The 12,354-nt window shown below is 38.3% G+C and overlaps 1 protein-coding gene across 2 annotated transcripts in view; it reads left to right on the top strand.

Moving 5' to 3' along the window:
* The window catches only part of slc30a6 (solute carrier family 30 member 6), a 40,592-nt gene extending 32,770 nt beyond the window's left edge, over nt 1–7,822 (top strand). The window contains exons 7-12 of one of the 2 annotated variants that reach the window (XM_058053508.1): nt 408–456; nt 1,879–1,998; nt 2,153–2,255; nt 3,779–3,826; nt 3,946–4,014; nt 5,998–7,822. In XM_058053508.1, coding sequence (XP_057909491.1) covers nt 408–456; nt 1,879–1,998; nt 2,153–2,255; nt 3,779–3,826; nt 3,946–4,014; nt 5,998–6,525 — 917 coding nt within the window. In that variant the 3' untranslated portion in view covers nt 6,526–7,822. The remainder of the gene's footprint in view (nt 1–407; nt 457–1,878; nt 1,999–2,152; nt 2,256–3,778; nt 3,827–3,945; nt 4,015–5,997) is intronic. The other variant, XM_058053497.1, reaches the window with a different exon arrangement.
* Nucleotides 7,823–12,354: the final 4,532 nt, after the last annotated feature.

Genomic DNA, 12,354 nt, shown 5'->3' with positions numbered 1-12,354 from the left:
TTTCCTTTTATTTTTCCCCAAATTAATTTTTTGTCTCCCCACATTTGTTTTTTTTTTAAATTCCGTTTTTTTTTTATCCAAATTCCTTTTATTTTTTGCAAATCCTGTTTCGTTTATTCCCAAATTGCTTTTTATTTTTCTCCCAAATTTCCTTTTATTTTCTGCAAAATTTTCCCTTTTTAGTTGTGGGGGGCGGGGTCCAAAACTTGGCCAACTTTGGCCAAGATCCCGGGACGGGGAGAGGTTAGTGTTTGGGATGTCATTCCACCAGGATGGAGCGGTCCGTCGTGGGAAATGCTTCAGCGCTCGAACGTTCCTTCTTCTGGCGATGACGCCATTTATCGGAATCATAGGGCCATAAGAAAGTATTGATGTGTTGACAAGGTGTGCATTTGTGTGTTTTACAGCGGCCAGCAGCAGTTGGCTTCAGGAACACGTGGCAGATATGAGCAGAAGGTAAATATCTCCTCATCGTCTGATCTCAAGGGGCAAAGGTCACCATTGGTGGGCGCTGACATGACGCACTGGATTGGTCAACGTGTTACTGGAGATAGCAATGGTCCTGATTGGCCTTCTCGGCCACACTTTCTTCTTCTTGTCTTTGCTCATGTTGCCGCTGTAACGCTAGGATGCTTTGTGTTGTAATGTTACGTCTTGTTGTGTAAGCCCCCCCTTGTCCCCCACACACTCCCCACCTCCGGGTGCACTATGATACACAAACACACACAGAGTGAGCAATCCAGTTGGTGCAGCACGAGTGAGCTGTGATTGGCTGAGAAGCCAAGTGAACAGGACATCCCAGCCTACTTTCTACGGTGTGTGTGTGTGTCATCATGCTGCAGGGACTTGAAAGGTGAAAAGGTTATGTTAATGGGTCTGGTGTGAAGTGAAGGTCATGCACTAGCGGCTCGCTAACAACCCAATGTCTGCCTCCCATCACCTCTCCAGTATGTTGGGGAGTGTCTGTTACGTAAAAGTCTCTGTGTACATGATGACATTGTTTCAGGATGAAAGAAACATGACACATTGTACTCTATTAACTTCATTATAGGTCCACACCATAGTTTGAAATTATGACATCATACCAATAAATCTGATAGAAATAGCCATCAATGTAAATAACGCTTCAGATTACCCGTACTGTGTGGGTGAGTAAATCGAGCGCTCTTCTCTTCCCTGTGACGTTAACGTCCCCTGAGCTCTCTTGTAAACAAACATCGAGCGCAAACAAACAAAAGCACTATCATGCTAGGTGTCGCATGCTCACCTTTGCATGTTAGCCTTTTTAGCAGTTCTCTGTGTTAGCATGTTAGCAACTTAATTGCTAAAAAAAATGACTTAAACCATTCCCAAGACATTTGGCATTCCTGTTACATTGTGCTATCACGCCATATATTGACATGCTAGCATGTTAGCATGTTAGCATTGCATAACATAGCATGGTATCAGTGCCACTGAGGGAAGATCAGGAAGCAGAACTGGTGGTAGCAGAAATGAGGATGCTGAGGTTCTCTTTGGGAGTGACCAGGATGGATAGGATCAGGTCAGGAGTACATCAGAGGGACATTACATGTTTCCATCTAGTTCTCTATGCCGCTTATCCTCACTAGGGAGGCGGGGGCATGCTGGAGCCTATCCCAGCTGACATGGGGCAAGAGGCGGGGTGCATCCTGGCCAGCCAATCACAGGGCACATATAGACACATATACACATACATATATATATCATTCAGACATTAATTTTCTATTTCTATTTCACATTGCTTATAAGCTACTCTTAAAGGCATTCTGCATTCCTGCCTTTCTACCTCATTTCAGTTTTTTGTAATTTTTATATTTATTGATATTATTTCCTGTTTGGTTGTGTGTGTGTGTGTAGTGTGTGTGGCATCATTCCAGGTCTGAGCAGTGTCCTGCTGCCTCGCATGAACCCCTTTGTCCTGATCAACCTGGCGGGGGCGCTGTCGCTGTGCGTCACCTACATGCTCATCGAGATGAAGTAAGGCGTGCAAACATGGCCGCTGTACCTTTGTGTTGCCGTGGAAACACCACACATTTATTGTTGTGTTGTGGCATTCCTGCGGGTTTCTTTTGAGTTTGAAGCGGGGAACGTTGTCGACAGTTGGTGGTGTGTGTGTGTGTGTTTTGTGTAGTAACTACAACGCCGTAGACACGGCCTCGGCGGTCGCCATCGCTCTCATGACCTTTGGCACCATGTATCCCATGAGCGTCTACAGCGGGAAGGTGCTGCTGCAGGTAACGCCTATCTAGTCTCGCACCTTCCTAGTGACTTCTATATTTCACAGACATCATCATAGGTTTTCTTTACGAATGCTGATATTGTCCAATACTTAATATCGATATCGATATCGGAATCAGCTCTTTCCTCCTACTACTGAACACACAATGCTTCTTTTACAAATAAACAATGTACAAAATGAGATAAGCATATTAGAAATATGCAATGTACACTATAGAAAAAGTCATGAGCAATATTTACTTTACTATATATATATATATATATATATATATATATATATATATATATATACTTTACTTTGATACTGACATGAACCAATATCTCAATTTTATGCCAATGTAAGGGTGTGCAAAGTGCATTTTTCATGGCCTGCGGCATTGTAAAAATATACTTTAACAAGAAAACTAAAAAAGAAAATTCATTTTACAAGAGTAAAGTCAAAATATTAACAGAAAAAAATGTAATCTTACAAAAAAAAAAGTACTTCATGTAATATTATGAGGAAAAAAGGTCATTTTAGGAACATAAAGTTGAAGTGGTATCATATTTTCTTTAAATTTAACTTGTAATATTGTAACAAACGAACAAACAAAAAACAATGACGGTAGTTGTCATTTTCGGAAAAAGTACAAGAATAAAGTCATCAAAATATTATGGGAATACATTTTGAATTACCAGAGGAAAGGTCAAATTGTTGGAAAATCTGAATGAAAACATTAAGAGAACAAAGTCATATTCTAATGACAAACTTGAAATATTCTGAGGGAAAATTATGTTTTTAGTCGCATAGAGTTGAAATATATTCAAGGAAAAATAAAAATGGAATTTGGCAAACAAGATTGGGAAGAAAAAATGGTAATATCCTGGGCAAAAAGTATATATATATATATATATATATATATATATATATATATATATATATATATATATATATATATATATATATATAAAGAAAAAAAATTTACTAGCATTTTAGTAGCATAGTGTCAAAGTCTATTCAAGAAAAAGTTATTTAAAAAAAAAATAGTTGTAATCGTTTTTGGAAAATTAGCTTGGGGGGAAAATATTTTTAGAAATTTTATGAACTCTCATTTTTGAACTCTCATGGGAATAAAATCCAAAATATAACTTAAAAGAACATTTACGGAAGTAATTTTAGAAAGTTTTAATATTGGGGGAAAAAAAACAACAGCAAAAATGTGAAGAAAAGGGTGAAGTTGATAATAACAATGAGCTTATTCGCCTATGTGAGATGAGCTTTTTCCTAAATTATACAATATGTAAAAAAAACTTCTTAGCATATCGACATGTGTGGCTTTACAGTTAAATTTTTCACTATGTGGCCCTTGCTGGAAAAAACCTGCTTTATGTATCACTAACATTATATATTTATGACTGAGCTATGACTTATTTACCCATCTAATTGTCTATTTACTCATGTGTTTACTTACTGACTGCTAGTTAGTTATTTTCCATGTGCATTCTAAGCCAACAACTTTTATCCCATGTGACTTTGCAGACCACGCCCTCTCACGTCATTGGCCAGCTGGACAAGTTGCTTCGAGAGGTGAGTTAGGGTGTGTGTGTGTGTGGGGGGGGGGGGGGGGTGTTGTCTCCTGTTGAGTCGTCAGGTGCATGTGTGCTGATGGGTGCTAACGCCTTATTTATATCTTTGCGTCCACTCAGGTGTCCACGCTGGACGGCGTGCTGGAAGTTCGCAACGAGCACTTCTGGACGCTCGGCTTTGGTTCACTGGTACCGTTGTTTTCTTCCTTTCCTGTTGTGTCACTTTGCTGCTTAGTGTCTGTACATGCAGTACCTCCAGTGGCCAATAGGTGGACCACACTCCTGTCTACTTGGGCTGTGTGTGTGTGTGTGTGTGTGGCTGATGTTTGTGCATTACATGAGTGTTGCTTGTTGGCCAACTGCTAACAGAGCAGCTGTCCAAACCCATTTGACCCCCCCTGACTGCACGTCTTTTCCCCCCGGGAGAGTTTGTGCACGCGCTTGTGTGTGTGTGTGTGTATGTGTGTCTATGTTTGTGTAAAATCAGCCAAGGACAAAGTGAAGGCTGAGCTTTGAAAAGAAACGTTGATGTTGATGTTGTTTGTTGTTGAAAAGATTCATTGAAGCATCAACAACAACAACATATAACATCCCATAAGCATTAACAACGTTTTTTCCGGACTATAAGTCGCACTTTTTTTTCATAGGTTGGCTGTTCCTGCGACTTATACTCCGGAGCGACTTATAAATGGAAAAAAAGTGTTTATGTTACATAAACACTGGACACCTTTTCTGTTCATGTTTATTTTTAGCCTAGCTGAATAAGCATTGTGTTAGCATATCTTACACCTATTCAGCCTGTTCTCTATTCTTTTAATGTTAGAACTTGCCTTCCAAGAGGACGTAATGTCTGTTTTGGTCAAGTAGTTTGTAAAATAAATTACCCGCAAAAAATGCCACTTATACTCCAGTGCGACTTATGTATGTTTTTTTTCTAGCTAATTATGCATTTTTGGCCTTGTGCGACTTATACTCCGGAGTGACTTATAGTCCAGAAAATACGGTATATATAACATCCCATAAGCATCAACTATATGTAACATTCCATAAGAATTAACTGTAAATAACATCCCATAAGCATCAACTGTATATAACATCCCTTAAGCATCAACTGTATATAACATCCCATAAGCATCAACTGTATATAATACCCCTTTAGCATCAATTATATATAACTTCACATAAGAATCAATTATATATAATATCCCATAAGCATCAACTGTATATAATATCCCATAAGCATCAATTATATATAACATCCCATAAGCGTCAACTGTATATAATATCCCATAAGCATCAACTGTATATAACATCCCATAAGCATCAACTGTATATAATATCCCATAAGCATCAATTATATATAACATCCCATAAGAATCAATTATATGTAATATCCCATAAGCATCAACTGTACATAACATCCCATAAGCATCAACTGTATATAATATCCCATAAGCATCAATTATATGTAACATCCCATAAGAATCAATTATATATAATATCCCATAAGCATCAACTGTATATAACATCCCATAAGCATCAACTTTATATAATATCCCATAAGCATCAATTATATATAACATCCCATAAGCATCAACTGTATATAACATCCCATAAGCATCAACTTTATATAATATCCCATAAGCATCAATTATATATAACATCCCATAAGCATCAACTACATACAGTATAACATCCCATAAGCATCAACTACATACAGTATAACATCCCATAAGCATCAACTTTATATAATATCCCATAAGCATCAACTGTATATAACATCCCATAAGCATCAACTGTATATAACATCCCATAAGCATCAACTACATACAGTATAACATCCCATAAGCATCAACTGTATATAACATCCCATAAGCATCAACTTTATATAATATCCCATAAGCATCAACTACATACAGTATAACATCCCATAAGCATCAACTGTATATAACATTCCATAAGCATCAACTGTATATAACATCCCATAAGCATCAACTATATATAACATCCCATAAGCATCAACTACATACAGTATAACATCCCATAAGCATCAACTGTATATAACATCCCATAAGCATCAACAATGTACAGTTTAACAAACGCCTACTTTATGGTACTAATACTCATTAGCATATTTGTTAGCGCGGCTAATTGTCATTGGAATTTTTTTAGGCCGGCTCCGCCCACGTTCGCATCCGGCGCGACGCCAACGAGCAGCTGGTCCTGGCCCACGTCACCAACCGCCTGCTCCCGCTGGTGTCCACGCTGACGGTGCAGATCTTCAAAGACGACTGGAGCAGGCCGCTGCTGACGGCCTCGCCCGTCCCCCATGCCGGCGACGGCTACGGCGTCCTTTCCTCCTCCTCGCCGCCGCACCCACTCACGTCATCGGGAGGCGAAGCGGACCCGCTGACGTCCACGCCCTCCAAGTCCAGCGGCCCTCCCCCGGAGTTCTCCTTCAACACCCCGGGGAGGAACGTGCAAGCCGTGTTGCTACCCGCTCCGGGGCACCACGCCCACATGCCCTACGCCGGCATAGCGTACCCCGGAATGCTGAGTCAGGGTTTAGCTCGGCCTGGGACCGGACTGGGTCTCGGCGTGGCAGGAATCGGGGGCGTGTATGGACTGGGTGTGGGCGGAGCCTCTCAGAGTTACAGAACTATGGGCAGCACGTCCCAGTACAGACAGTACCGACCTTGATTGGACCGCCACAGATTCATGTTACCTCCTCCAAGGAAAGCACCCAGCGTCTTTCAAGGACAAATTCATTCCACTTTTTTTTTTTTTTTTTTTTACTTTTTAAAATGACGTAATTGTTTATTGACATGGGGGCGGGGCCAAGATCTCCCTTTTGTTTTGTGGTTCCGATGCGTGTGGGATTGGTCAAATTAAAAATCTGGACTCCGCCCACCAAAGCAGGTGTCGCACATGGGTGTCTTGGTGTTGCCGCGGGCAACAGGACCTCACCTCACTGGAGCGAGTCTTCACGTCTTTATTTGGACTCGTCACGGCTCAGAAGAAACTACGACAGTAGAAGAAGAAGCGACAGTCGGGCGTCGCGACGTGCGAAGAGGTCATCAGACATGTGACCCCGCCACGGACGACACACATGATGATTTGTGGCGGACATCTGATACAGAAACAGAAACACGCCGTTTTCCTCTTCCTCCCAAACATGAAGGTGACTTCCAGAAAGGTGTTAGAAGGCGTAGTAAGGTTACTCTGCCAAAAGGGGGCGCCAAGACCCACTAAAGACCTCCCTTTATGTGACTCCAGTTGGGATGATTTGTTTACACCAATCCCACAAACAGCAACAGCACACAAAGACACAAAGAATTCTGGGATATTTTCTCAACTGTCACCATGGAAACCTCCAACAATCAATAAACGCAGGAAGTCAGTGTGTTTCTAAACAAACAGTCCTATTCATTCTACTTCAACAAAAATACACTGCGCTGCTACTACTACTACTACTACTACTACTACCTAACTACTCTTTTATTACCACACTACTTGTTAACAAATGTGACATTACTACTGCTGTTTTATTACTGTTACTATTACTATTACCACTACTACTTGTCAACTGCCACCTTACTACTACTACTACTAGCCATCGCCTACATTTTTACTTCTACTGTATTATTACTACTAGTCATTAACTCCTGTTTCATGACTACTATTACTTGTTAGCAGCCATTATTATTGTTGATACTACTTAACAGCCATGTTAGTACCACTTATAGTCATTAACTACCATTTTACTACTACTACACTATGTTTCTACCAGCCATTAACAATATTTTTTATTTGCTACTACTAAAGTGTAGTTGTTAACGTGTTGTGTTGCTACTGGTACATGGTAACTGGCTGGTTAATACTACCACTAGTCGTTAACCACTGTTTTATTACTACTATAGTTATATTTATTAATACCACAGTATTATTACTATCAGTGGTTGTTAACTGCTGTTCTATGAATACTTCTACCTTATGTCTTTATTAACTGCTGTGTACTACTAGTACTACTACTACTCATTAGTAGCTTGTGGTTAATTACTTTAACTTTCACTAGTTTTATAGCTACTACTAGTTGTTCACAGCTGTGTAATTACTATCACTAGTTTTTGACTGGTGATTCATTACTACCACTACTAATAGTACTTATTAACTGCTAGTCAGGAACTATACTATTTATACTATGAGTAGCCAGTAACTACTGTTTTTACTACTACTTGTTAGCTGCCATGTTTATGATGCTCATATAGCCGACCATTTTATTACTACAAATACTACTTGTTTACTACTATTTGTTAACTACTTTATTATTACTACTCGGTGGTCGTTAAGTACTATTTTATTATTACTGATAATACTATTTGTCAACCATTGTTTGATTACTATAACTACGTATTAACTACCAGGTTGCTGCTTCTACTAGTCATTAAGTACTTTTCAATTACAATTACTTGTTTACTGCCGTGTTGTTTCTACTGCTAGTCGTTAAGTACCATATTATAATTACTACTAGTGGTCGTTAAGTACTATTTTATTTTATTATTACTGCTACTACTATTTGTCAACCATTGTTTGATTGCTTTAACTACGTATTAACTACCATGTTGCTGCTTCTACTAGTCATTAAGTACTTTTCAATTACAATTACTTGTTTACTGCCGTGTTGTTGCTACTGCTAGTCGTTAAGTACCATATTATAATTACTACTAGTGGTCGTTAAGTACTATTTTATTACTACAACTACTTGTTAAATACCATGTTATTAGTCATTAGTATTGTTTTATTCCTACCACTGGTAGTCAGTAAGTACTGTTTAATTAGTACTACTACTTGTTAGCTGCCATGCTAATATGCTAGTGTTAGTGCTGGATGCTAGCAATTGTTGAGTACCTTTGTAAGCTACTACTTGCAAGCTGCCGTGTTATTACCTCAAGTAGTATTTGGCTACTGTTGTATTACGCCTGGTAGTTGTTAAGTACTATTTTATTATTATTACTGCTACTACAACTACTTGTTAAGTACCATGTTATTAGTACTATCAGTCATTAGTATTGTTTTTTTTTCCTACCACTGGTAGTCAGTAACTACTGTTTAATTAGTACTACTTCTTGTTAGCTGCCATGCTAATATGCTAGTGTTAGTGCTAGATGCTAGCAATTGTTGAGTACCTTTGTAAGCCACTACTTGCAAGCTGCTGTGTTATTACCTCAAGTAGTATTTGGCGACTGTTGTATTACGCCTTGTAGTTGTTAAGTACTATTTTATTATTATTACTGCTACTACAACTACTTGTTAAGTACCATGTTATTAGTACTATCAGTCATTAGTATTGTTTTTTTTCCCTACCACTGGTAGTCAGTAACTACTGTTTAATTAGTACTACTTCTTGTTAGCTGCCATGCTAATATGCTAGTGATAGTGCTAGATGCTAGCAATTGTTGAGTACCTTTGTAAGCTACTACTTGCAAGCTGCCGTGTTATTACCTCAAGTAGTATTTGGCGACTGTTGTATTACGTCTTGTAGTTGTTAAGTACTATTTTATTATTATTACTGCTACTACAACTACTTGTTAAGTACCATGTTATTAGTACTATCAGTCATTAGTATTGTTTTATTCCTACCACTGGTAGTCAGTAAGTACTGTTTAATTAGTACTACTACTTGCTAGCTGCCATGCTAATATGCTAGTGTTAGTGCTGGATGCTAGCAATTGTTGAGTACCTTTGTAAGCTACTACTTGCAAGCTGCTGTGTTATTACCTCAAGTAGTATTTGGCGACTGTTGTATTACGTCTTGTAGTTGTTAAGTACTATTTTATTATTATTACTGTTACTACAACTACTTGTTAAGTACCATGTTATTAGTACTATCAGTCATTAGTATTGTTTTTTTTCCTACCACTGGTAGTCAGTAACTACTGTTTAATTAGTACTACTTCTTGTTAGCTGCCATGCTAATATGCTAGTGTTAGTGCTAGATGCTAGCAATTGTTGAGTACCTTTGTAAGCTACTACTTGCAAGCTGCCGTGTTATTACCTCAAGTAGTATTTGGCTACTGTTGTATTACGTCTTGTAGTTGTTAAGTACTATTTTATTATTAGTAGTAGTACTACTACTACTTCGTAGCTGGCATGAAGGAAGGAATGAGGTGTTGCGAGGATTTGCAGTGCACGTGTTTCTCCACCAGGGCGACGCCATTGAGCTGAACTTGAACTTGTCTGTTTGACGTTGATGTTGTTTGACAAGTCGCCTCCTCCTCGCTTAGTGTGTGTGTGTGCGTGCGTGTGTGTATTTGTGTGTATTGTGTGTGTCACACGTGCGATTGAAGGAGTCTTGTCAATGAGGATGAATCAATCGGAAAGAAAAATGTGGAGAATTTTTTTTTTTTTTTTTTTTTAAGGAAAAAAAAAGATGGCGCGTGACGGTGACGAGCTGACAGGCCGCTTTAGCGGAACACCAAAAGGGCGGCGAGGTGACGGCTGTTTTCATACACATGACTGCTGGAGGGGGGGCGGGTGGTGGTGGGGGGGTGAGATGTTGAGGGGAGTAAACAAGGCCCTCGGGGTCACACATGTCATGTGACCCACATGGGAAGGCCACGCCCCCTCTACAAGCGTCATCCAATCACATTTGACAGGCTGGTTTTCATTTCTGGGTGAGTTCATGTCACACGTTAGCATTCAGGTAACATTACCATGCAGTTTATGCCATGACCAGCGGGTGGTGCTGTTTTATTGATAAATTCATTATTGATATCCCAAGACCGCCATTGGCAGGTTTTCCAGTCACGTGACCTACAATGGCAAGCATCCCCCCTGCTGGCGATGTTAGAAAGTGTAGCGCTCGTGCACGTTTCTCGTGTTTGTTTAGCGCAAACGTACACACACACATAAGCTAATGGGGTTAGTCATAAGTGCTCGTGTGTGTGTGTGTGTGTGTTTGACGGACATTCAGAGTGACAGGTGGGTCTCCAGGTCAGTCTCCGGGACGTCTCGGGGTGGGTCTGTCCTGGCTGCCCGCCAAACCGTCTCCCTTGCTGGCTACGTCCCAACGTACACACACACGTACTGTATATGTACTGTACATACACACACACACACACACGTGTTCCTACACTAATACAAGTTACTTTTCTCATCATGACGTCATCTAGGAACACACACACACACGTGCGTACAATATAAGTCATGTGCGTCGGGTAACATACACACGCACACACACATAATGAAGGTTGTGTGCATAAACATGCTAGCCACACCAGCTTAATGTGCTAACACATTAGCAACGACAGGGGTCATAACATAACATAATTATTATTATTATAAAAATGAAAACAATAATCAGTGATTGTATGTAGAATGTACGTGATATGACATCATTATGTAATACAAGTACAAGTTTATTTTACAGCGTAAAACATGTCATACTATTACATTTAGATATCGACATAATATCACTCATGTTGCTATAATAATAATAATAATAATAATAATAAAATGACATGAAATACATATTATTCATGTAGTATAAATGATAATTATTATTACTAGTTTTTGTTTTATTGACCCCGTCGAAAAACTAAAAACGTTTTTTTGTTTGTTTCTTTCAGCTTTTTTTCCTTATTTGAATAGGACTTATTATTCTTTACAACAGTTTCATATTATTTTCATGTTATTTACAAATTCATGTCCTCCTTTGTATTCATTTTGGGCTTTTTTGTGGATTGTAATACACATAAAAATATATTTTTCTTTGCTGAAAACTGGATTTAATAATTTAATTGATAAGATTTTTTTTTTAAATCACTGTTTTTTTCTTGATTTTCAAAAATAAGAAAACGCCGTATTTTCATTTTTGTTCCCAGCAAATTTAGAAATAAAATACACACACACACACACACACTTTATGTCAGTGAAGGACGTTGACAGACTAATTTTTCATTCATCTCATTTGAATGGACACTAAATTGTCCATATTTATTTTTTTACAAACATATTCCATTCTTTTATTTTGAAAATACTTCACTGAATGGAAAAAGTTGAACCGAAACGTCGCGTGGCGTTGAATAAAATAAAGAAATGAAGATGCGTCGCTAACACGAAGAAGAACATAAGTAGTAATGTAAACACTTTGTGTGTAAATCAGATTGAATAAATATCACAATTTATATATAACAATATTTCATTAATATAACAATTCTAACAAAATAAAACTATGCGAATATTTACAAAATATTGAAAACATTTTTATTAACGCTTTGTCCAGCAGGTGACAAAGAGGAGATGATAGTTTAGTATGTTAATATAATATATAATAATAATATTATTATATAATATTATATAATAATAATATTAATATAATAATATAATATAAGGATTGTCTCATAAACATTTCAAGTAAAAATGAGCAAGGTCAACAATATTTCAATAAAATAAATGTTTCTTGAGAGCTAATATTCCATCCAAGCTTTCATCTTCCCGCTGCTTGTGGCTAACAAATGTTATTTTTAA

Source organism: Doryrhamphus excisus, chromosome 2 (genome assembly GCF_030265055.1).
Source record: "Doryrhamphus excisus isolate RoL2022-K1 chromosome 2, RoL_Dexc_1.0, whole genome shotgun sequence".
In the NCBI taxonomy this organism is placed as follows: domain Eukaryota; kingdom Metazoa; phylum Chordata; class Actinopteri; order Syngnathiformes; family Syngnathidae; genus Doryrhamphus; species Doryrhamphus excisus.
This window is presented reverse-complemented; position numbering and strand designations above follow the sequence as displayed.